The sequence below is a fragment of the Fulmarus glacialis genome, unplaced genomic scaffold, assembly GCF_000690835.1.
Source record: "Fulmarus glacialis isolate BGI_N327 unplaced genomic scaffold, ASM69083v1 scaffold17264, whole genome shotgun sequence".
NCBI lineage: Eukaryota > Metazoa > Chordata > Aves > Procellariiformes > Procellariidae > Fulmarus > Fulmarus glacialis.
The window spans coordinates 21,888-46,342 of record NW_009206335.1 but is presented as its reverse complement, the minus strand read 5'-3'; the positions used below and the strand labels follow the sequence as shown (position 1 = coordinate 46,342).

Below are 24,455 nucleotides of genomic sequence, written 5' to 3'. Positions count from 1 at the left end.
AAGTCCAGGTGGCCATCAGACAGTTCTCAGTCGATCATATATATTCCCACCACCTTTTTCATGCCACCATTAGCACTAACAAGAGTGTATAGTTAGCCAATAAAAGAAAGTTATCAGCCTAAAAGCTAGCCACTGCACGCTCACACAGTGCTAATACCAGAGCAAAGGATGGGAAAGGAGAGAGAGGCTGAGACCATCAAAATCAGAATTTCAAGCAACATGCTATTGTGGAAACATTCCTTCAACATAACATTACAAGACTGAAATATAAAACCTTCATCGCTGTCTGGAAATAATATTGTGTAAGATATTTTACAGTCTTTGAGATTAACCACAGACACAGGAATATCACTACCTATAAAATGGAAGTAACTCAAAACTTGAATATAGAAACCAACCCAGACAAACACTATTACAAATATGTAGAAATTTTACTTACTGCATAGTGTATCATGAATATACCACATTAATTACTTTAAAATACTAATAAAACACAGCAACTTAATTCTTACAGTACCTCCGATTTACTTGCATCTCAAGTTGTTGTATTTTTTCCAAAAGCCCTTTTTCAGCAGCTTCCCTCTGTAATTCAAACTCTTTACAAGCAGTTTGTACTGCATCCTCTTTTTCACAATTGAGCTTCTGAATGAGCAACTGCCTGTCTTGTTCTTGGTTAGATACTAACAGTTCTTTCTCTTCCTTAAGCTTACAGATAATAGCTTCGTATTTTTCCTGCTGCTCACAGAGAGACAATTTTTCTGTTTTTTCCTTTTCTAGGGCATTCGCTTCCAACTCTAACTTACTTTGTAGTTCCGTTATTTGCTCTGAAAGTCTTTTTTCTGCCTCAGAAGTTTTTTGATGAAGAAGTGTTACTTTATTTAGTTCAGTTCTAAGCAAATTTGATTCTTCTTCATATCTGTCTACTAGCTCAGAAATGCACTGATCTTTCTCAATTGTCATCAGAGTCCTTAGTTCCGATAAGCCCACTTGATATTCATCACTGTTAATCTGTATTTTATTGTTTAATTTATCTATCTCCTTTTTTAAGCTTTCAGTTTCCTTATCAATCTGAGATTTTAAGGTCTCTTGTTGCTGGTTTCTACTTTCTTCCAAAAGAAGCTTCATTTCATCAGTTTCTGCCTCTTTCAGGGCAAGTTCAACTTCTAATTTGCACCTCAAATCAGACAGATCTGAAACCTTGAGTTGTAAGTCTTCTACTTGTTGTTGTTTCTCTTGCACAACTACTGCATGAGATTCCTGCATTTGTTCAAGTCTATGCTGGTTCTCTTTTTTTAATTTATCTAAACAGTCCTTGTGCTCAGCTAGCACCTTCTCAAATTCTTGTAAATGCCTGGCTTGTAGGTTGCTTTCCAGTTCTTTTAAATGGTTTTGCTCTAAACTCTCGAGTTCTGCCCTCAGGAGTTGTAGTTTTTCATTGTTTTCAACATGAAGTTTTTTCAAGTCTTCAAGTACTATCTCACGTGACTGTCTCAGTTCCTTAATTTCACAATTTTGTGTCTCCATTTGGCATTCCAATTCAAGTAATTTCTGGTCTTTTTCATTCTGAAGGCAAACTACAGCTTCTTTCTCATTTTTCACTATTGCAAATTCATCATTCTTATTCTGAAGAACTTCCTCAAGGCCTAATAAATCACCTTTTAACTTTTTAATCTTCTTTTTATTTTCTTCACCATCCTCCAATAATTTATTAATTTTAGTTTCATATTCACTTTTCAAAGACTGTAATTCTTTTTGATGTTTATCTTTTAGTGTTTTTTCAAGTGAAAGTTTTACCTTCTCAATAGTACTTACTATTTCTAACGAAGTGCATTTTAAAGAATTAGAAAAGTCACACTGTTCTCTTTGTACAAGTGTTCTAAAGTGGCAAAGATCTTCTTTTATACCTCTTAAATGTACCTTCGAGTCTTGGGCAATAACCCTACACTTCTCCATGCAAACACTGAGAGATGCATTTTCTACTGAAATGTCCTTTACACAAGAGTTTGTATCTTGCATACGTCTACTGTCTATTGCATTGATAACTGAAGAATAAAGAGATTCCACCATCATTTCTGGACTTTGTGGATCACTTATTACATTAGGAGATACTGGATTTTCTTCTATTACAAATTCATTTACTGCTGACATAAAGTCAGATTCTGGACTTTCTGCTAATGAATCTAAGTCTAATGATCCTTGCTTAAGAGCTTGCTCCAAGTTTGGATGGGCGATAGTTTCAAAATCAAATGTATGAGCATCAATGCTGTCTGGAGACAATTCTTCTAATGGAGCTGGGGGACACACAGGAGGACACAGGGGACCCTGAAGACTGAGCGATGGAGGAGTTCTTGAAGAGGTAGCAATTGCGGTTCCTGTTGTACTTTCCATCCTTGGTGTAGTAGCAGATTGTGGCGATGCTTGACTGTTGGAGGCCTACAAGTTATAAAATATGAAACAAACACTTAACGAAGTCATAGGCAAAAGTGTTAATATTTTAAATTAATTAAAAATTACCAGGCAAAACCAAGAACTTAAGAAATCAGCCTTATTCTCCGTAACGGTCCAAAATACATACGATTAAAATTTAAGTAAAAATTGCAGAAATTCAGAGAGATTTTCTAGTAAGCTTCAAAAAAAGCACCATTTGTAAATACATAAATATTAAATGTTCACCTACCCCAAAGTCCTACATAGATCACGTATAATTGTATTTGAAAGGGCTGAAACAGTAAGTTTGGATGATACGAAAAACTGAAGTAACCAGTCAGAAATAGGCTTTGTTTTCTAACAGCCTATTTATTTCAGTTCTCCTAATAATTTTGTTACTAAAATATTTTTATTTTATTGTTGCTAATACTGCTGTTAAAATCAGTGTAATCCAGTATAATATACTAAATTAAGAAGGTTTACAAAAAGCTGAACTACAACAAAACTGTTGTCTACTAACGTATCAAAAACATGCATGAGAACTGTTCTTGTGAGAGTGTAAAAGTAAGACAGTATAATGAAGGGCACATTCTAATTTAAAGCAGTATTCTGATTTTTCAAGAACCAGATTTTTGCAAGACATCACAGTCTGAGTGGATTTTTTTTCCCCTCCATGCTGCTCCCATCGCTCCCAATTTTTATCATTTTGCCTCTAGACCCTGGATACCACCAAACCTGATTCTGTAGCATCAGACACTTCAATCTTCAGCTGAAAAGCTAATAGTTTGAATAACCACCCAATAATCATCCACCAGTAACAGCAGCTTGTAAACCAATACAAAGATTAAGTAAAGCTTTTCCACCTTGATGGAACTGTTCCCAAGTAATTCTGATCAATTCCAGTGCTTTTGATTCTCAAACTTACCTTCAAACCAATTTTCCGATTAATTGTGATTAGATAACATGTTTAAATCTCATTATCATCAGTTCTTGTTCATTACTATATGAATTACAAAGCAAGATCAAGTTCCAGTGCATACTCTACTGTAAAGTGTAAATTCATGCACAGTGTTTGAAAAAACAATCTTTGCTATTTCAAAGATATCATGCTTTTCTATACTGCCATGGAATATATACTTTTAAGTGAATTCAGCTGAATTTTGATTTATCATAGCTATAATAGTTGTAACTGCAGGCCACGTTACGTGCACTTATTTCTATGCACTTGAAATTCAGTAAAGCACCATTTGAAATGCTTTAAAAAAAAATAATCAACCTCAGCAAGGCCTTAGAGACTGTGCCAACAGCCCGTGTTCTGCGATTGTCAAGCTTTTCAAATGTGACTAAAACTCAATTTAACCTACAGTATGATGTATCTACAAGATTACACTTCAGTCATAGATTTTCTTATCTTTGCTATTTATTTAATAGATTTAACATAATAAATTTACTGCTTGCAAGCTTGCTTGAACAGAATAAGTGACATGTGTATTAAAGTCCTCTTCCTTTACTATCTTGACATCTACCAGAACTAGGAACAAATGGTCAACCTGTAATGTCTTATACTGTTAACTATTAAATACAACAGGGAATATAAAAACCCTAATGCCAACAATAATATCATCTGCAGATTCTTAAACCAAAAATATAAATCTTAAGCTTCAGCAAGTGCAAAACACATCCCAGTGGAAGCCAAAAAGCAACATACAGCCTCAGTATCCACCAAGAATGCATTCCTGAACAAGTCTGTAATAGGATGGATAGCGAAGCAATTTTTCCTAAGAAAATTACAGTGAAATACACACAGTTAAAATACGTAAGGAGAGTATCTGTGACACATAGGGTGCAGAGTCGTGAGGAGGATCATCAGGATCACAAACTGGAAGAGAAGTGAGTTTTTTGAATGGATCAGTGTCCTGCAAGATCTCAGATGCATTGTTTGCAACACCATAGCCCAACCATTACCTTGCTTCTCTATCCTTCATCCTTGAAGGACTTGTTTGACCTTATTGATCTGAGGAATGTGACCATCCTGAAAAGAAACTGTTTGTAAAGACTCAGGGGAACATTTGCAGTAAAAGATTCCCATAAGATGTTCAGTCTCAAAGTGCTGGAGACCTTTCAGAATGGTGCTCTTCTCCAAAAAGCCAACACTGCCTCCAGCTGATCCTGATGATCCTGCTCATGCCTCTTTTCCAAACCATCCACACTGTCTCCATGCATTTAAATCACATCTGGTGTTCTTTAGTACATTAGTTTTTATTGAAGAAACTTGTGCTATCCATTGAACTCAGCTACTTGACTGGCAACAGTTAGTGGAGCTGGGCAATAAATGGTCAGCAACAGAACTTCAAAAAAAACAGACAGAAGTGACAGATATCAGACTGCTGATGTATAAATAGCCGATTTTTGTTTTCTCAATCTTTTACAAATGGCTGCTACCCAAAAAGGGACCCTATTCTTCTCTGTACCATCTAAATATTCTCTTAATGGAGATGTAGTGTGATTGAATTCTGAACTGAGATTTAGGAAGAACCTATTTCCAGCTCTGACACTCATCTATATAGCAGAGCTGCATTTACATCTCATCTCCATTAGCCTTTGCATCTATATGAAGGTAAATCATACAATGATTTTGAAATCCAATGGTGAAAACCCTCTGTAAAAAAAAAAGATGTTCATTATACACATAATACCGTCTTTAGTTATCAAAAATGAAACAGGACATGAGACAAAAAAAGTTAAAGGGAAATGCTCCTTTTGTTAAAAGTACTATTAGTCCAGGTTTAAGCATTTCCCTGGGGTTTAATTTTAGCTTGCTGTTTATCTAAGAAAACTTAGAAAAAGAAATATTGAAGGATACATGCCTGGATTCAAAGGTTATGCTTTAAGTGACAAACACTTAACATTTTTAAACCAGAGCTTTAACAGTAATAATAGCTAGCAACACAGATGTCAGTAAGCACATACTAAAAAAGCACTTCAAAGACTTTGAATATTAGAAGGCCCTATAGAAAGCCAAGTGCAAAGGAAAGATGGTATCTACTTTTGGCACCCCTGCAGAATCATCCTAAAAGATAAAGACTAAGGATATAGCATAAAGAAGAAAACGAAACAAAGACTGTGTTTACTGTTGCCTATTTTCCCGAGAAGCTGGTGCCTGCCATCTAGTCTACTTACAGTCTACAGGCAGCAATGTATGCATATGTCATACACTGTAATTCCTGTGATGACAAAGGAAAAGGAGTCAAGAGCAAACAAGAAAAAACAGAAAGCAGAGACAGAGAAGCAGAGCTAATTTATAAGTTCTCAAGTGTTGCAGGATTATATGCCTTGTTCTAGTTATGTTACTATGATAAACAGGGAATGTGGCAGTTCTTGGAAGGATTACAAACTGTTTGAATTTCGAACTCAACTAGAACAAATGGTAGATTCATAATCTTACTTGAAAAGCCAGCTTCTCTTGTAAGAGAAACTTTTAATAACAAAGGATTGCGTATGTTAATCACCTACTAACCGTGGAGAAGACACCTTAATCATCTTACCTGATTCCTACAGGGCCTTAACTTTCTCCTGGATATCTTTAACCCAATCACTGATCTGCTTAAACTTTGTCTGTATTATGGAAATGAGAGGGCACAGCAATATCTTTGGTGTGAGACTACTAAATTACAAAGAACAAGCAGAGAGGTTTAAAAAGGAAAACAGATTTCGAAGTAGTAACAAATCAACAACAATGTTGTTTAACTACTCTGGTGTAATACTAAAAAAAGAAATCGGATATCAGATAGAGAAGCATATCATCATTAATGTTCTATGAACTTGAAAGCTGAAATAGTAAGAGTTACGGGGACACTTAAAAAGAAATGGTACTAACCTCCCTCGTAAGATATTGGATCTCCTCTCTCACTTGCTTTTTGCTCATTTGTCTGCGCCCACAGCTTTTCTCTCCTGCCTAAAGCAACTATCAAAAGCTGCTGTGGCTGATGTAGTAGGATGAACTCCCACCTGACCCAGAAAGAGCTAAACTGCTGCACTACCAACAAGCCAGGGAAACTACTCCAGTCCAACTTAAAGAACCAAGCTTCTGCTGTCACTTGTATGGAAAGGGAGGTTGGGGTCAAAAATATCTCCTTAGGAGAGGACAAGAACAACGTCCTGCTACATGGGCAACACTCAACACCTGCACAGTCATCGCCAACTCTGCAGCAAACTGGGACAATATCTTACAGTTCACAAACAGAATGTGTAGGTGCATGAAGCTGTAGGCATATTCAGGAATATTATTAAATGTTTATTCATCCTTCTAATTATATACTGTAAATTCCCAGTAATACTAAGGATAAGAAAAGAACATTTTCAAATTATTTCAGTAATTCTATGCAAAAAAAGAACACGGACAAAAGTAGTATAATTTAAAAAACACTTCTAGACCATCTGTGGGACAAAGCAACACAGAGAAAGACCTAGTATCTTTCACCAAGTAATAACAAGAGCACTGTCGTTGAAAAGGAAAAAAATCTCTGAAAGCTCTATTTGCTTCAATTCCAAAAAAGAGTTCAAATGAATCATTGAAATTACACACAGAGATAGACATTTTCAAGATGACATCATGAATGGCCCAGCTTTGACTGTGCAATGCAATTTACTCTAAGGAAAGAGACAATTATCCAAATCTGTCTAAGCACTTGACATTTCTGAGTAAGCCAAGAATTCAAACTGGTCAAAGCACAGCAAAAGAGAGAGTGGAAAGAACAGATCCTCCTGATTTGGCAAACACCTTTTTTGTGCAGCCAGACACTGATAAAAATTTCTCAGATAAGCAAGTCTGAACGAAAAAGGGCAAACCATCAAGTCTTGAACAAGTAAGGCACCTTTCCTGCTTATTTTCCCACTGTCGTTATGTGTATTTTGGATTAAAAATTTTGATTTATTTTGATTTATTTCACACTCTTCTAACAATGCAAGCCTTAGTGAAAAATGAATTCGTTAGAACACCTGCCACTATCCTGGCTTCTTATGAGCTAAATTTCAGGATGCTGGGGGCTGACTCCTATATCTCAGAGCATGGTCTTTTGGAAGAGCATGTTAAAAAAACTCCCAGATGTCACAAAATTTACACCACTCCTAACCATTCCATTGGCTAATACAGTGATCAGGCCCTAACACTTTTGTTCTTAACGGCTGTTCATATAAAAATTAATCTTCATAAATACAGAAAAGAGCTAAGATATGACATAAATTACACACCTTTTCTATATTACAGAACAATGAGCAGCCCAGATCTCATATTTTACATAAATGAAAGTCTTCCAGTAAATCTCTTGTTCAAGTTCCAGAGGAGTAAGAAGATAGAGGACTTCATGTCACCTGGTTTAAGCAGGAATTTGTTAATTCAAAACTGAACATGCCCATAACCTTGGCAGTTACAGAAGATGCTTCTAGTCAGCATCAAAATGCATACAAACACTTATACTGTAGATAACAGAGTCCCACACTTTTTTCCAATGACACTTTTTCTACAGCAAAACTGCTAAAGAAACCCGATTTGAAGCAGTCAACTTCACGTATAATTTTAAGCATTGCTAAATTCACCCAGGGTTTCACTGGGACAGGCTACGGAAGCTAAAAGGACCCCTTTGGTGTATTATGAAAGTCAGAGGCTGAACGCATAGAAGCAATCAAAAGTGACTGGCAGAAACAGAGTTTCTACACGAAAGAATCTGAGAGTTCTTTTTGCCATCTGTTCCTTCTATACTCAAACAAAAAGACTGCACATATTTCTTCCCTTCCCCAAAAAGCAGGACTGCAACAAAGGAGTAGATGACACATTAATATTCAGGCTAATGGGGACAACCAATCAAGGCCCTAAATTCTCCTTAACTGCTTGTGCCAAAAGGACTTCAAGCAGCAATGCAAACATCTAAAGTAGTAACAAACAATTTCATTAAATACAAACTAAAGCGACAAAGGCAAAATGCACACATTCTGCACACAAAAGCTTGAGAAAATGGCAGAGAGCAGAAATCTTAACAGAATAATTCTCCTTCTACAATTTTTGTGGAACATAAGCATCTGTTAAATGTTTAGAAGATATTTAAGATCTTTTGACTATTCTCTAGATAGACTTACTTTACTCGTTGAAGAGCTCAAAATTCTCAGAATATTTATTAGTACGTGATTCGAAAGGAAGCTATTATTATGCAGTTATGAGACCAACTAATCTTTACATCGGGAAAAACAAAGTTTCTTTCTGAAAAGGTTGATAAAACAATACTATGAAAATATTCTATTCTTTTGAATAGAATATTCTCTTTTCTTGGTAAAGAAAAACAAAAATACCTTTTGTTCATTCAGCAGGTCTGTAATGGTTTGTGACATTTCATCCAAACTCTGTGCTGCTTTTACCAGGTTATGTAGAGCACGTACATGCTGGTGAAGAGGTTCAAAGTCACAAAGTATAGGAACCCTTAAAAACAGTATAGGATTAAAATTTTTTTTCCACATTGTTAATCTAATATTCAAATAAATTAAATTATTATGTGTATATTCCAACAAGACTAAGCTTCCCTCCATATAAGGTTTGTACTTTCTTCATTTCATCTACTTTACGTGGAAAATCCACTAAAACCACCTGGTATTTGTGTTTTGTATTAAGAACTTGAGAGCTTTTAAGGAGTAGATAGTGATAATCACAATGATGGGGAAGTACTATGTCAGAGTTTTTCCTTCCGAGGAAAACATTTACCAGTAGTACCTAGAGTTACAATAACAGTAACAGAAGAGAATTGATAGCAATTAGATCTGTAATTGAAGCACTTATGTTTGCAAATGACTATTCTTCCTTCCAGTTGGATTCTCTCCAATCCAGCTCTTCCTTTGAAGTAGCTATAAGTTCTCTACTATTTTAATGATAGGTAACCTAAACTAAAAGACTGATTAACATGTCATGATCACATTGCAAGTGTTGCAAGATAAGCTTTCGATTGCAAGTTTTCTAAACTTCTGGAAAAGCAACATTTAATTTTTTTTGAGAGTCCGTATATCCAGAATTTTTACTTTGTTCAGGAACAGCTCCACTGAAACCATGAAGCAGGAGTTCATTTAGACTAACAATATAATAAAAACAGATTACACTTCAATGTATTTTGCATTCTCTATTCAATATTCAGGACAAGTGGCACCCAGTGTATTTTTGTAGAATTAAGATTTCAATAATTGCTGAAACATAAGTTGAGAAGACTGAAGCATTTTAAGTAAACAGAAGCATCATTTTAATTATGCAGCTCAGGGCTTCAGCGCTGATAGAAAAGGACTCTGTGCTGGGTCTCTGTTTACCTACTGCTTGCTTTTTAGATGTTAAATGAAAATACCAAAGTTGTTTCTTCTGAAGCTCCGTTTCTACAAAGGTGTGTGACAGCTTTACCCACTCGAGTTCCAAATCCACCACTATCATCAATATTTCCACCAAATGTAACCCTGAGCCCAGAAACCAGGAGGAACATGACATAATCCCACCTCTATTGCCATCAAGTGGAAAGCTATGTCACTACAATTCTGACCAACTAAAACAATTTGGTTAGTGATTGGTTTTCTGACAATAGCAAGGGAAAATTCTTCCTGAGCTTAGTCTGAACTTCCCAGGAAGGTTGTAAAATTCTTACAAACACAAAAAATCAGGTAAATATCAGTAGTATGATACTATAGTTTGCATTTTTTTTTCCTGCAGAATCACTAAGGAGCAAGCCTAAGAGCATAACAAGAGAAACTAAAAGGGTCAGCTGTATCATGATCTAGGGCAAATCCACTGTCAAGCAGACTAAGCTCACTATACTTATTTTTAATTCCAGCAGCAATACCAGAAGGATGGCCAGGAATTCTGAATCAAAAAGAATGCCAGTACAAAACAGAGGTGAAAACAGCAGTGAATTCAGCTCCTGCACTGTGCACCAAAAACAGGTATCAGGCTGATACTGTTGGTGAACCTGACAGATGACAGGGGAGCATCCTCCTTTTGGATTTACCTTATCATCCTTTGTGGGATTGTGGCCTTGGGGCTAAAAAATGGAATCTCAGCAAATCTCTAACTGCAGATCTCTTCTAGCAGAAGGATGATGGATACCCTGCATAATCTGATTGTGGTCATACCGACAAACAGATCTCTTCCTAGACAGAACCTTACACAGAACGTGCTACTGCCTATTTCTTGTCCATTATCTTGGTTGGCATTTCTCTATCCAACTGGTACAGGCTTAAGACTTAGGAGTTTGAAAGCTCACTCTAACAGTCAACTTTTCCAGAAAGAGGCACTGACAGCATACACCTTTTAGTAAGGTAAGTCTGTCAGAGAAAAATAATAATTGAATACAGGAGACCTCTATGATCTCATGCTGGCCTAAAGAAATTTGTTTTATTTTCTCCAGAATACCACATTAACAATGCGCAAATGAAAAAAAAAAATCTAATTCTGATCTGACAAAACATACATGAAGTTATGAGTTTATTTCAGTTTAAACCTGACAACCAGAGTTTTTTGGGTTTTAACTATGACGCAGCTCAGAGGAACGTCCAACATCCTTTACACCTCAATACAGAATACATTTGTTCAAATCATCTGAGCTTGAGTACATGAAGCATATAGGTAACAAGTATTTGCATTAAGTCATTGAAGAGCATTGATTAAGAATGATATTAGCTCAAAAAAATATCCTTGTCTGTTCCTTAAGAAAAATGAATTGTGGGTAGGAGCAGGACAGAAAGGGAAGCTATTTCCATAGCGCGCACAGTTTAAAAAAGTGATTTACCTGAGTAACGGCTGTACTTCTGAAGGACAAAATGACTGCAAAAACTGCAAGTCACTTAATGAGATATCTGGAAGCTCACTGTCAAATCTGCGAGGTTTTCGTGTCTGTATTAAGAAGAAATTAATTTACACGTTGTTGTTAAGGTAAATAATATCAAGATGACTAAGGAAGGATTAAAAAAGCTTAATTAATAACACGGAAAAGTTGCTGTTAAACTGATCTCTCTCTCAAAAGATTTCATACTTTTTTTTAAAAGGAACCATGTCTGGCCCACTCCCATCCCCCTAAAAAAAAAAAGATTTACATTTATAGCCATTAATTCTATCCATTGTGCCTTGGGCAGCAGTACTTCCTCCCTGTTACCAAGCTTCATAAACACTAAGGACGTGTTTAAGAAGTTAAGGGATAAGAGATGGCACTGAAGCTTTACTTATTGTGCTACTAAACATACAGACAAGTAAGTATTAACTCAGTTCAGTATTTAACACACTGAAATGAGTGGCATTCTTATTTTTCCAAGTATCCTTTCAAAAAAAAGCTACAAAGGAGAAGCTGAAAAGGTTAAGTGAGGCAAAGTGAGATGGCAACATTAGAATCAGGGAGAGTTATTGTACTTGAATTAACCAAGCTGTATGAAATCACAGTTAACAGGCAATGCTTGATTACAGCCATACTTTTTCACCCCTTCATGTTATCAGCCAATGAAGAGATGAAAATGCTTTTCTGCTCATCTAGTGATTATAGAAAAACATGAAAATCTTTTATTTGCTTTTACCACCCGATTAATTTTATGGCTTTATTATTCAGAAGAGTGGATTAGATGATGAAATTATTCCTATTGGCTTCTTTTTTCTGATCATTAATAGGAATTTTTTGTTCAATACCACAAACTCCTTGTTAAAAAGGAGTATCGAGTTGACATTTCCTCTCCCACCACACTGCAAGTTACAAACTGATATTAATATAGGTCACTTGAAATAGCAAAGAACACTAACTCCCAGCAGTAGCTCATCTGTCAGAGCAATGTGACAGGCACACAGCTTGAATGAATTAAGCTTAGGTTTTTAATTTATGGAAGTAGTGTTTATAAAAATGAAATAAAACCCAAGAAGATATTGAGTACATACACAAAAGGATGGAGGCCAGGAGTCAAGTCCTCTAAACAAACGATTCCTTAGAAAAGACTTCCCTGGGCAAAGAAAAAGTGGTTACTTAAAAGAAAGAAATGCAACATACAAACAATGCCTCAAGACAAACCAGTTAAGCTACTGCAGTTTAACAGCTGAACTAAATTTGAAAGCATTACTAACTATGCCACCTCTTGACAACATAAAAATCACAAGTGACCACAGAATTTGACGCAAAACCCACCATAAAGGCAGAACTTCTCACTTCATTGCAGCCTCTTTTTGCTTAATGTTCACCCCTATAAAAGCCTCAACTCCTTTTTCAGATTTTCATTGTAATCTTGCTAATCTCCTTTCCAAAATTTTGATAACCTTTTGCTCAATTTTCTTATTTTAGTAGTTCATTCAGAACATAAGTTGCATACTTTGCAGAAAAAAGAAAAAATAATTAGATTTCTTTTACCAGCAACTTCATTTTTAATTTTTTTAACCTCTGGTCAAGCTCTTTAGACATGGGTGTTCGTTCTTTTTTATTTCTGGAGTAGTACAGAAGTCGTAACAATACTCAAATATTCAGTAATGGTTTCAAAAGTGTTATTTATAAGAACGGTAAAGCTCGCAGAGCACGTTCAAACAGAAACTGCATTCAAATGTAATAATTAGAAATCTTATCTTTTACAAGCATTAAACTAATTAGAACTTTCACAGTATTTTGGATAATCTATATGAAACAGTTCACTAATTTGATTAATAGAAAAATTAATAGAAAAATATTCTGTTCATAATAGGACCATCTGGCACACTGCATGCATTTCCGATGTAAGTAAAAAATAAAATATACAGGTATTTAAACTACAACATAATGAAAGTATTTTAACTACAAAGACAAAAGTCATACTTAACCACAATTCTAATTTCATAAAAGAGAAAGTACTTACTGAACAGTTTACCAAAAGATTCCCTTTTTGCTTTTTCAGCTTCATATAGGTGCTTCCCATCTTTTATTAAAGCACCCGCCCACTGTGGAAGGGAAAATATGTAGTTAGTTGTTAATTTATAAATTGACACAAAGGTTTGTTCTCAAAGTTTTACTTACTTACCTCCCTGTAGTGTTTTATGAACATTTTTCTCCTCACAACCTCAACAACAGCTAGACAGTACATTTGAGGAACAGTACTGAGAGCCTCTACAACCTTGACCCTTTCTAGGAGCTCTGTTACAAGACGAAGCAATGCTTGTAGTTTCTCTCCATCTTGGTCAGCATGAAGCATTACAAAACAACACCACCTACAAAAGTAGGTTACACTTTAGAAGATAACAACTTAGTCATCTTTTCTGCATTTAAATTTCACTAAGATTAGCAACGTGTCTGGATGAACTGAACAACGACATCATTTTACATGGGACAACAATAGGCTATCTGGAAGTACCAAGCAATTCAGAATTCAGCTATTGCCTTGCAATTCCCTGTTAACTTCTCACAGTAAGATATCCGTATCAGTGCTCAAAAAATGAACACTTACCACCATTCAAGTTAAGGTATCGTTTTTGACAAGGAATGGTCTTAGCATACATAACCTTAGGAGGAATCTTTGTCACTAGTGCACTGCTGATTCTGCTTTACTTCTTCCTGCACTTTGCACCTGCCTCATCTATACAAACTGCAATCTCTTCAAGAAGGAAAAACAAACAACAAAAAAATCTACTTGATGGATATCCAGCGTGCAAGCCTAACAGGGTCACAACGTTGCCTAATTATTAGCTGCTAGCATAAACAAAGTTTTTTCCTTCAAAAATTGTTAAACTCGGTATACTATTCCTATGTATCTGATATGACAAATTATCTAAAGCTTAATAATTAAAGTGTAGTAGTGTGAAAAACTGTATTTCCCACTGAGCAATATAGACTACTTACTGCCTTCCATGGTATACAGTAATGATGCTTACATGAAAAATTATCATTTTTACTGGCTGTGACTGGATATAATTATTTTTCATGAACTAAATCAAACTACTGGCATGTTTTTCTGCTTTGATGTGACCACAAGCTACTGAAGAGTGTTTTACTTATGCTTATTATAATCCTTTGAAAACATCAATATAATTGCCGGTCAAACTTTATATAAGATACTGACAGCTTCTGAGGTTGATGAGAGGGGAGGGGATTGTAGGTTCTTGGATATTGTTTTATTGATATGAAGACCATTTAAACTCTACGAAGACTTTCTCTGAAAGTAATATTTTGTTTCACACCTACAAATAACTTCATATACAAACTGAAGTGATCCAACTTTTATTTTCTCTCCCATTAAGAAAAACTCGATGCATTACCAAAGATTTTCTGAAGACACACATTCTTTAAACAGTCTTGATACAAGGGGAAGCCATATAAAGTTGAAAAGTTGTAACTTACTTCAGTCTGACTTGTAGATTATTTGCAAGCTCCTGTTTGGCAGTGGTACATTTCTGTTTAATATCTAACAGTTTTCTGTGATTAGTTAACATAATCATCAGCTGATTTGCATGACTCAAACACAAATCAGGCAGCACAGAAGGATCTTTCAAGTTCTCAGCTCTCTTCTGATTAGCCAAAAATCCCTAGAGGAAAAAAGACACGTTTGTTACACAAGCTTTGTGACAATCAAAAAGCATGGAAGTGATCCATCTTCTCTGTAAGAATGCAAGCATTTTAGTAAACTTACCGTAACCATTGAGGAGTATAACAGAACGCTACATAGAGAAGTCAAGTGTCAAAGTTGCTTTCTTTTCATTCTATAATCCAGTCCAAATAAATCTTATCTTATATTTCCCTCCCAAACAACACAACCCTAGAAGAACTTTAAACAACTAACGAATACCAGTGAAAGACCACAAAAGTTAATGCAGCAGAAAAGTAGCTACTAGGATGGAGGGCATCAACCATCATTCTAATTTCCACAAACAACCAGCTTGTTAACTTCTGGCACATGCAAGACTTGATATCAACTTAGAGCATATTCAGTACTACTATGGGCTAAAGAATGTATTTTTTGCATAAAGAAATTCATACGTGAAACTAATTCTTCTTGAAAGCCCAGATCGCAGCTAGACGTCTTATTTACACATAGGAGTTGGGCACGGGGAAGAATTATCTGTTGTGGATGGTAACAGGCAACCCCTAAAAGGGTGGGAGGCAAAACGGAGAAGATGGACTGCCTTAGATAAACGTCTTGGATGGCTGACTACAGGAGGTAACGTATGTACACATACACAGAAGAGATAGCTGTATGTACACATACACAGGAAGACAGGGGGCTTGTGGCATAACAACTACTGTGCCAGGCCACTGTCTCCTTCATCACATTCAACAGGCAAGATAAAATACTGCTGGAAACAGTGTGATTCTTTAGGCAAGAAAATACCACCCAACACCACCAATTTTAGCTTTCATTTTGTCCACATTTATATCATCTCTCTGACATGTTACTTGAACATCACACTGGTCATTACATTTGTAGTTCTACAAATGTTTATTAAGCCTTTGTTTTCTTAATAAAGAATTCAAAACTAGACAATAGTTTTAACTGTTTCTTTCTAAAGCTGAAGTTGATGAGAACAGTAAACCACAGAGTTATACAAAACTGCTGAAAAATGAAACCAAAAGCAGGCTGCAAACATTTTAACTGTATGTATTATCCAAGCCAAGTGAATGGAAACCAGAAAAGGTGGGAAGAACTGTTATTGCGATGAACAGGACAGCCCCATCAAAAGAACTTGAGTTGTTCAGTCAAGGAAGACAAAGACATTGAAGAAACATGCTGTGATAATCGTTAGGGAATTGCCAAGCACCAAAATGAAAGACAGTATAGGCATGGGAGCATTAGACTTGAACGGGCCAAGAATACTTTCTGATCTGAGATTAACAGATGCTTATAAACATTAGGACAATCAGATTCTATACAACTTTGCACAAGGAATAGAGAAGTCAAGAAAATAATTGCTTTTAAATACCAGCTCAGTAAGCTTTTTAAACAAATCACATGGCATGGAGCCTGAAGTTACACAAAACTGGATGCAGTGAGTCAGAAAATCCCTTCCAGCTTTACTCTCAGTTCCAAAAGACTATTGATAAATTTGAGTATCTTTTGCCACTCTTGTACCTGTGGACCCATCTTTAACATAAAATTTAAACTAAAATTACCCTAGTATGCAAATGGGAAAGAAAAATCTCAGCATACTAGAAAAGGCCAGTTAAGAAAAACTGCAGTAAACTGAGAAAAAAAAAAAGGCGGGGGGGGGGGACCCCCAAAAAATTGTGAAAAAATAAAGAAAAATAAAAAAAAAAAAAAAAAAAAAAAAAAAATGGGGGGGGGGGGGGGGAACCCCAATAAATTGTGAAGAAATCCAAGATCTAAATAATCAATTGTTCTCACAAATTCTTGCCTTTCTAGCCCTGATCAGATGACAGGATTCATGACATGAGCATCATAGTCAAACTAAGAAGGGTTCTGAAAAACAGGTATGATAATGCCATTATGGATTTTTCCCAATGACTATTTCCAAATCAAAGAAGCAACAATAAAGAATATTTAAAAACATTTTAGACTGAAGTTCAAGCCATCAACAGGGAAGGCAGTCAGTGGTGTAATAAGCAGCTAAGACGACCCTGAATCCCTATAAACTTACGAATCTAAGGTTTTCTTTGATGTAACAAGAAGCAGGAGGAAAATAAAAGTACAGAATATGATAGTGATAAAGTCCTTTTCCCAACAACTTCAAGTGAAAGAGAACAAGCACAGAATCAACCAGTTGGCCCATCTGCCAACCAGTTTTTTTGACTATGTTTAACAGAGCTAAAAGAAGAGTAACACTTCTATGAACCTAACTGATGGAAATGCATTTGGATGTAACAAAATGTTTTGAAAAGCTACACTACTAATAGGGAACTTAAAAAATAAAAAAAAAAAAAATCAAACACAAGAAAATGTTGGAAAGGATAAGCTATTGGGCAGAATCACACTGAAAGATTAGAGAGGCTCCAAATTTTCTAGAGGCATACTCTTATTACATAATGCCACCTACTGACCACACTCCTATATGCTTACGTTACAAATCCCAGCTTCCACAGAGAAAAATAGTTTTTTAATTTACCAAGCAGCTTTCCATATTAAACGTTAGGGGCTGGAGATCAACTATTCAACTACATAACTCAGGATGTAATTTTTCATACAAAAGGCTGTTTAATGGTCAGTTAATTGAAAAGGCTGAGTGGAAGCAGAAGAACTCTTAAGGCAGGCCCAGGAACAAGAAAATTAACTAAGCAATGAGGCCTTCTAGCAGCAGATGATTTTGTTCCATGGGATGAGTTTGGTTTGAATTTTAATAATGAAACTGAAGTTGGAGTAGAAAGTCAACTCAACTTCTGGATAGAACATCAGCTTTTTCTGGCCTGGGGAAAATAAGCCTACATCTTCCAATACAAATACTGCCAATGGGATTACCATTGAGATGTTCCTTATCCTTGTTCTATTAAGTACCTCCACTTTATTTCTTTATGAACAGAAACAGTTCACTGGTGGAAGGTGTGATATAAAGGAAAATTGTGAGGTTTTTTTCAGGTAACACCAATTATTAACAGTTACTACACAAATTGTGAGCACCATGTTTAAAAATACACAAGTCCTCATCTATATTTTTAAATATAATTAAACCCTCACACTTCGCCATTCGTCTTAGATTTCTATGCAGACTATCATTTGAATGAGCAACATTATACTAGCTCTAATATCTTACAAGTGCCTATTTTTTTCCAAACAGTATCCAAACAACTGCTAAAACTGGTAGGAAAATAATTCCTAAGGCTCAAATATAAAATCAAGGAATAAAAGCATCTTGTAGTACACTTAATCACTTGTTTAATCACAAACATTTAATTAATTGAAGCTTCAAAAAACCAATTAAAAAAACCCAAACACACCATCACATTCTATCTGACTGTTCTTAAAAACCCCTATATCATAAGTAAAGGAATAGACAATTTATAAAAAGAAAAGGTAAAGATGAAGATTTGAAAGTTACAAGTCTCTGACAAGTCTTCAAAAGGTACATATTCTAAATTTACAGTGGCATTTAAACAAGGTGACAAAGTATCTTTCCAAGTGACTTTTAGGCATCTCACTCAAAAGTGGGATTGGTAAACTTGAGGTAGGCTCTTCACTCAAGTGAAGAGGGAAAACATATCTAAAACTACCACTCACAGCATTGGGCAACCAAGTATAGGGATTGAAGAGTAGCTTTTCCATCAAGCTAAATTCCCTTGGATTTAGCACTGGCCTACAATATAAACACTGCAAGACTGAGATTTAGCACAAACTTACTTCTAGACTTGCTCATTGAAATTATTTGAAGACAGGCTCCATTTTTAAACAATGCTGCCAGAAGTACTGGTAGCACCCACCTTTACGTACCAGCCAGAGGATGGAGCAGGAAGCCTGGGTCCTATGCAACTGTCAGCCCAGTTCTCTCCTCCTCAAAAGGGAGCTCTAACCACCCCAAGATAGGGAGGCACCATTGTTCACTTGCTCCTACTACTGATGTACCAATGTGCAAGCAGAAATAAGAAACTCACGCCACCTTCTTCTGATGTAATGGTGAAAATTTGAACGTCAGATAATGACCACACACAGATTTTAATACACTTTCAGTTGCAAACAAGGCATTAAAGGACAATCTTAGGAATAAAGTTAAATGAAGCTCTTCACAGAAACTGTATTTAATAAAGAAGCTTTGTTATGGCACTGTAATGTTTTAAAAAAAATATGAGCGATATATTTTACATTTAAAATAGTCTTTAACCAAATTTGTTATCACTTCAAATGACACTGTCTAGTGCAGGCACACTACTCCATCTCCTCACTAAGAGCTTGGTGATCAACCATTAACCACATACATGAAGTGGCACAATGAGCTAAATAACCAAGCTCACATACATGAGCTAACTAACCAAGAGAAAGGATAAAAGGACAGTGGAAGAGCTCACCAACTGTCTGGCTGTATTTGACTCTGGAACTAGTTGAAGGTCAGAAGACAACAACATATTAAGAACAAACCAACAAATTAGTTGGTGTAACAGGAAGTGTTCAGGACATGCCACCTGGGCATGATGCCAATTTCATGCCTCATTTTCCCTTTCCATTATTGAGATTTTTTCCACTTCTGCCTTCCATTTAATGAGAGACTGGATGAACTAGCAAAGATTAATTATTCACAGCATCCTCGTCTCCAGCATATGAGCAACTGCAACTACAGGCTGTTTTTGATGGTCTACCATTGGCAAAAAGTTGTCTGCTCTTAAATGTAGCTGTAAACCAGGTGGAATTTAGACAGATTTGACAAAGATATGTCCGGGTAGATACTAAGATAATATTTAAGCCAGATATTTTCTTTCCCTTAAGCTCAGAATACTCATTAAAAACATCCATTTTCAAATAAGCTTTAAAATAAATATCTACTGTGGTTTTTAGCTGTTAGACATCTTCATCAGATCCTATTTTTATTAGCAGCTTTCTACATTAACGTGCAAAATGTTACACTACTACAGCACAACCTGTTTGTAAGCCATTCACTAGATTTAACAAGATACACCTTAACACAAGAAACACCTTAAAAGGTATTTTCAAAGTTTTTAAATTTTACCATTTTTCAAGTGATTCTTACTCATCCAGAAGAAACCTAATTTCTAAAATAAAAATAAACTAGATGTATTCTATTCCAGAAACAATACCATATACTGATGTATCTCAGAAGCCAGCAATTTTACACTGGTGTTTTCATGAGAATGCTGATTGGCTGAATTGGAATTAAATATGTTCTTCCAGATTATAACCAAGAGAATCTTGACAGAAATACTTTAGCTATAAAAACATACAGTTTAATATGCAATTGACAAAGTTGCAGTGAACTACAGCTCTGCATGTTCCTAGTGCATTAATTCTAGGATATTTTAAGTAAGACATTTTTATTTTGTAGAGTGACTTTTTCTCCAATATAGATGAAGTGACATAAATATAAGTCCTATATTTAAGTTCCAGTGCTGTCCACCACCCACTGTTGCATTTTCAACTAGTTTGATGTTTTAAAGAAAGTATTTAAATTAACATGGTAGTTGGAGTTACGAGCTGAAAACACGACCACAAGATGTAATATACCAATATTTAACTGTCAGATTATTATAAATATAGCACCTTTTTGAGCACCTCCAGTGTAGTAAGTTGAAAACGATCTTGCATTAAGACATGCAATTGTTTCATTGTAATCTTTTAACAGCATACACGTATCAAAAATCTACTATCTTCCAATGTGTATTACCTGAGCAAGTTCTTTTTGTTCATTCACCAGTCTGCTGCAGCTTGCTATCATCTGGTCCAATGCATAGAGCCTATCCTCAAGGCCTTTAATAGCCTTCATGTTCTGATTATCTAGTTTGGCGATAGTTTGTCGACATTCTGCCAGAAAGGGTTGGATGATCCTTGGGTCAAGCTAAAAAAAAAACAAAAACAAAACAAAAAAGTAAAAAATAATGTTTATTAGCAGTTGACATATGGAAAGGTAACGTGACCTAGCTACATGAGTCTTTATAACCTTAATATTTTCCTTTTTTCCCCCCTCCCCCCATCTCATGTGTGCCTACATCTTGTCATCTGTTTCAGAATTCTGAGTTAATGGGTCTGTGGATTTTGTATCACAGCATGAATTTCTCTGAAGTATTCCAACCAGATCATCATAAAAATCAGGATACTTACAAGGGGAAAGGACATTAATTAGCTGAAGGGACAGGTGCGGGGGAGAGAGGCAGTTTAAAGTTAATGAACACAGTCTTCCCTGGAACAGAATCCATACAGCTACAATCAAAACAAGTGATGAATGTGACTCAGGGGAAAAGTGTAGTAGGGAGAGTGATGGGAAAAAGCTGCAAGACCCATTAGCCCTTTCCCACTAAATGACTGTTTTAAATGATTCCTTAGACAAGCAGATCAGCTCTAAATAACTGGAAAACGAGCTATGGAAAAACAATACATTTGTAATACTTCCTACTAATGTTTTTCCTAACGAAGACACTTTTTAAAAACTATTTCATCATATTCCTTCACAGGCCATTATCCAGAAAAAAATTGTTTAAAACACTAAGAGGCTACCAATGTCCACAGATATTGATATTAAGGGTGGCTCTTCAAGTTTCACTATGAGAGTAGTGAAATAAACTAGAGCCTTTATTTCCCTAGTTCTAAAACCAACATAGCTAATTGCAACAGCTTATGTAGGTCAGAGTTTAGTCTAAACCTGGAATACATTAGTTACGAACATAGTAAGAGTCATTAGGTGTTAGCAGAACATGAACAAATTTGCCCAAATTTATCCAAAATGGTTATGGTATGCCATCTATTCTACGAGAATCTAGTGAAAAGGACACTATCCTGTGAGGTCATACTAGCTGTCACAGCACTGGCTTCTTTCGTCAACATGCAGGGTTTATGCCACTTACAGAGCACACAAATTAACCCTCAAAAAAGAAGCCACTTTTATTTATGTTAATATTGAGTCATATAAGTACTATTTTCCCCTCAATCTATTATTTTAACTGTATAAAAGCTTTCACACACAGCACTTTTTCATTCTGGAAACACCCCTCTGGGGCATAGAGAGAGGAATCTGAAGAGGAAAAGCATTACAAATTAAGGAGCAACTACAACGAATAGGTCTTCATTCCCTTCAAACAAACAAAAAAAAAACCCACAAAAAAACACAAACAACGAAAAAAAGACCACAAGGGAAAGTACTAAAAACTGGTAGTTAGCCCAGAACTTTTCAGAATAAATAATTAATGCTATTATTAATGTGACAAAATACGTCGAAGTTCTCTGAAGACGGCAAAGGCTAATTTTTAGTATGTTATGAATGGTCTTATGAATCTTGGTCCTTCTCAAGTGAGTTGTCCATCTTCAAGAACCAGTAATAAATATAGTCTCTGAGATTAAACCAGATTGTTCTTTAGTATTTTGTCTGTTAAGAAACTGTTCTGGATGCTGCAGTGGAGTAATTCGGGATGCCACAGGGGAGTAATCCTGAATAGGATGGCAGTGAAGATGATCCTATAAAAACAATGTGGTGAGGTTTTTTTTCCTTTTTTACCTTCATAAACTAGTTGTGTTTTATCTCTTTTTACAAGGAATGCCTATTCATCTCATTCCACCCTGTAATTTATTTCCTCCATCCATTCTTTTTACACCATCCTCGACCTAACTGCATCTCTAAAAACTCAGCTCTACTTTCACTAGTAGCTAATATTGCTCTCCTCATCTTTAAAAGTCTCTTCCTTTTCTAGTGTTTTTATTTAAGTGCTATGACAGCACTTAACAGAAATATCTGGTTAGCTCCTACTTATCCACTGCTTTTACTGTAGCCTAGGTTTCTGCAATTACAAGCATCATTTTGTAGAAACACCTGGAGGCTAGAAAAACCAGATACCTAGCAGCACTCTGTGCAACACACCAAGACTACCAGTACCAAAGGTATAAAGCTCATACTCTGATGCTTTACACGTTCATGAAAATCTTACCTGAATTCAGAGTTTCAAATAAGAATTGCAATTACAAACCATTTGTATGGTTCATATTTCCAAGAAGGAAAGGCCATGGGGAGAACGCAGGAAAAAATTTTAAAAAAAAATTGTGCCATTTTATTCTAGCTTGCTATGTTGTAAGTGTCATCTCAAGTAAATATTAAAAGAACGATTGCGTTGCAAGACATTTATTTAGTATTTTCTTTTCCTTTTCAGCTAAAGGCCAATTCCGTTTTCAAATGAATTCTGAATCAATGGTAGGCAAAGATTCAATCCTTTGTATTAGTATTTTCCTAAGGAAAACTAGAAACTCGCATTACTTCAAAGCTTTGGGGTTTTTGAGAACCAAAATAGATCAAGATTGATCACAGTTGTTCTGGTGGTGGCTAGAATAGTCTGACTAAAGCGTTTTCCCTACCTGCTAATTCTGCTTACGCCAAGAAAACAAAAAGAAACTTCATTTTTGCAGGAGGAATCACATTTTCTCCCCTACAAAAATCAGCTTAAGTTACAAAACAATTACAATAGTTGAAACAAAGGACTTCTGACCAGTCTTAGATAAGGCAAGGACAGAAAAAGCACACAGTTACAAGACAGCCTCTCTAAAACATGTGATGTATGTCAGATAAGATCAAGATACAACCTGAACAAAAAAGGTACAGTAAGTGGTTATTTTTTCATTTTTCTATCTTTTCTATCACTAATTTATTTGGAAGCAACTGTTTAATGTCTCTTAAAATACTGTTTTTTAAAAGACATTACATTTGTGCCCTGTTAATGTTACATACAAAGTGAACTTATTCTCTCACAGTCGAACTACAGGGTTTTGTTACTCTTGTTTTAAACCAGTAGGAAGCACCCTGGTAGCATTACTGAACAAACAAGACAGCGGATTGTCTCAGACTTCAGCAATTAGGAAATCTTTCACACACAAAATCAAATACTGTTTTTGCTAAAGAAAAAAAACCTTGTGAAGTCCAATCTTTCTCTTAGCCTTTTATGTACTGCTAAGATTTAGACGGCTCAAACTCCTAAGCAGCCCTTAATATTAAGCCAATTCTCCAACTACTTTTAAGACAGAAATTAAAAATCAAGGTACAGAACTGACCACATCATGTTCCCTACAACAGATGGGGTTAAGACATAACTGAGACAGTCTTCCAGTCCTACCTTAAGGAGGAAATAAAGTGTCAAAGACAACAGGAATTGTTTTCTTTGTTCAAGGTATATTGAGTTGTAATAGTATAAAGTTATACATATGCAAACAAGGCTAGGCAATGTAAGAAATATAAGCTACAGTGAAAGCAAAGAAAGAAGGAAATCTCTAGGGAAAAGGTTTTTAAAAGGTTATAATGCTCACTAGTTAAAATAATAATTTGGAAAGTAAAGAAGCAAGCAATGTTTTATTCTACCAGCAGCAGAAATACAAACTGATATGTCAGGCTCTTCTGAGCGCATCTGTATCAGCTAATAAAGAATGCATATATATAGTATGTAAAT

At 35.6% G+C, this 24,455-nt stretch overlaps 1 protein-coding gene across 1 annotated transcript in view; it reads right to left on the bottom strand.

The window, feature by feature from the left end:
• Positions 1-517: 517 nt before the first annotated feature.
• RB1CC1 (RB1-inducible coiled-coil 1) overlaps positions 518-24,455 on the bottom strand; it is a gene marked incomplete at its 3' end in the record, with an annotated part of 42,254 nt that continues 18,316 nt past the window's right edge. The window contains exons 7-14 of the mRNA XM_009575714.1: positions 20,705-20,875; positions 14,772-14,956; positions 13,459-13,645; positions 13,297-13,378; positions 12,359-12,420; positions 11,232-11,335; positions 8,770-8,896; positions 518-2,433 (exon numbers count right to left, since the gene is read on the bottom strand). Of these exons, the coding sequence (XP_009574009.1) occupies positions 518-2,433; positions 8,770-8,896; positions 11,232-11,335; positions 12,359-12,420; positions 13,297-13,378; positions 13,459-13,645; positions 14,772-14,956; positions 20,705-20,875 (2,834 nt within the window). The remainder of the gene's footprint in view (positions 2,434-8,769; positions 8,897-11,231; positions 11,336-12,358; positions 12,421-13,296; positions 13,379-13,458; positions 13,646-14,771; positions 14,957-20,704; positions 20,876-24,455) is intronic.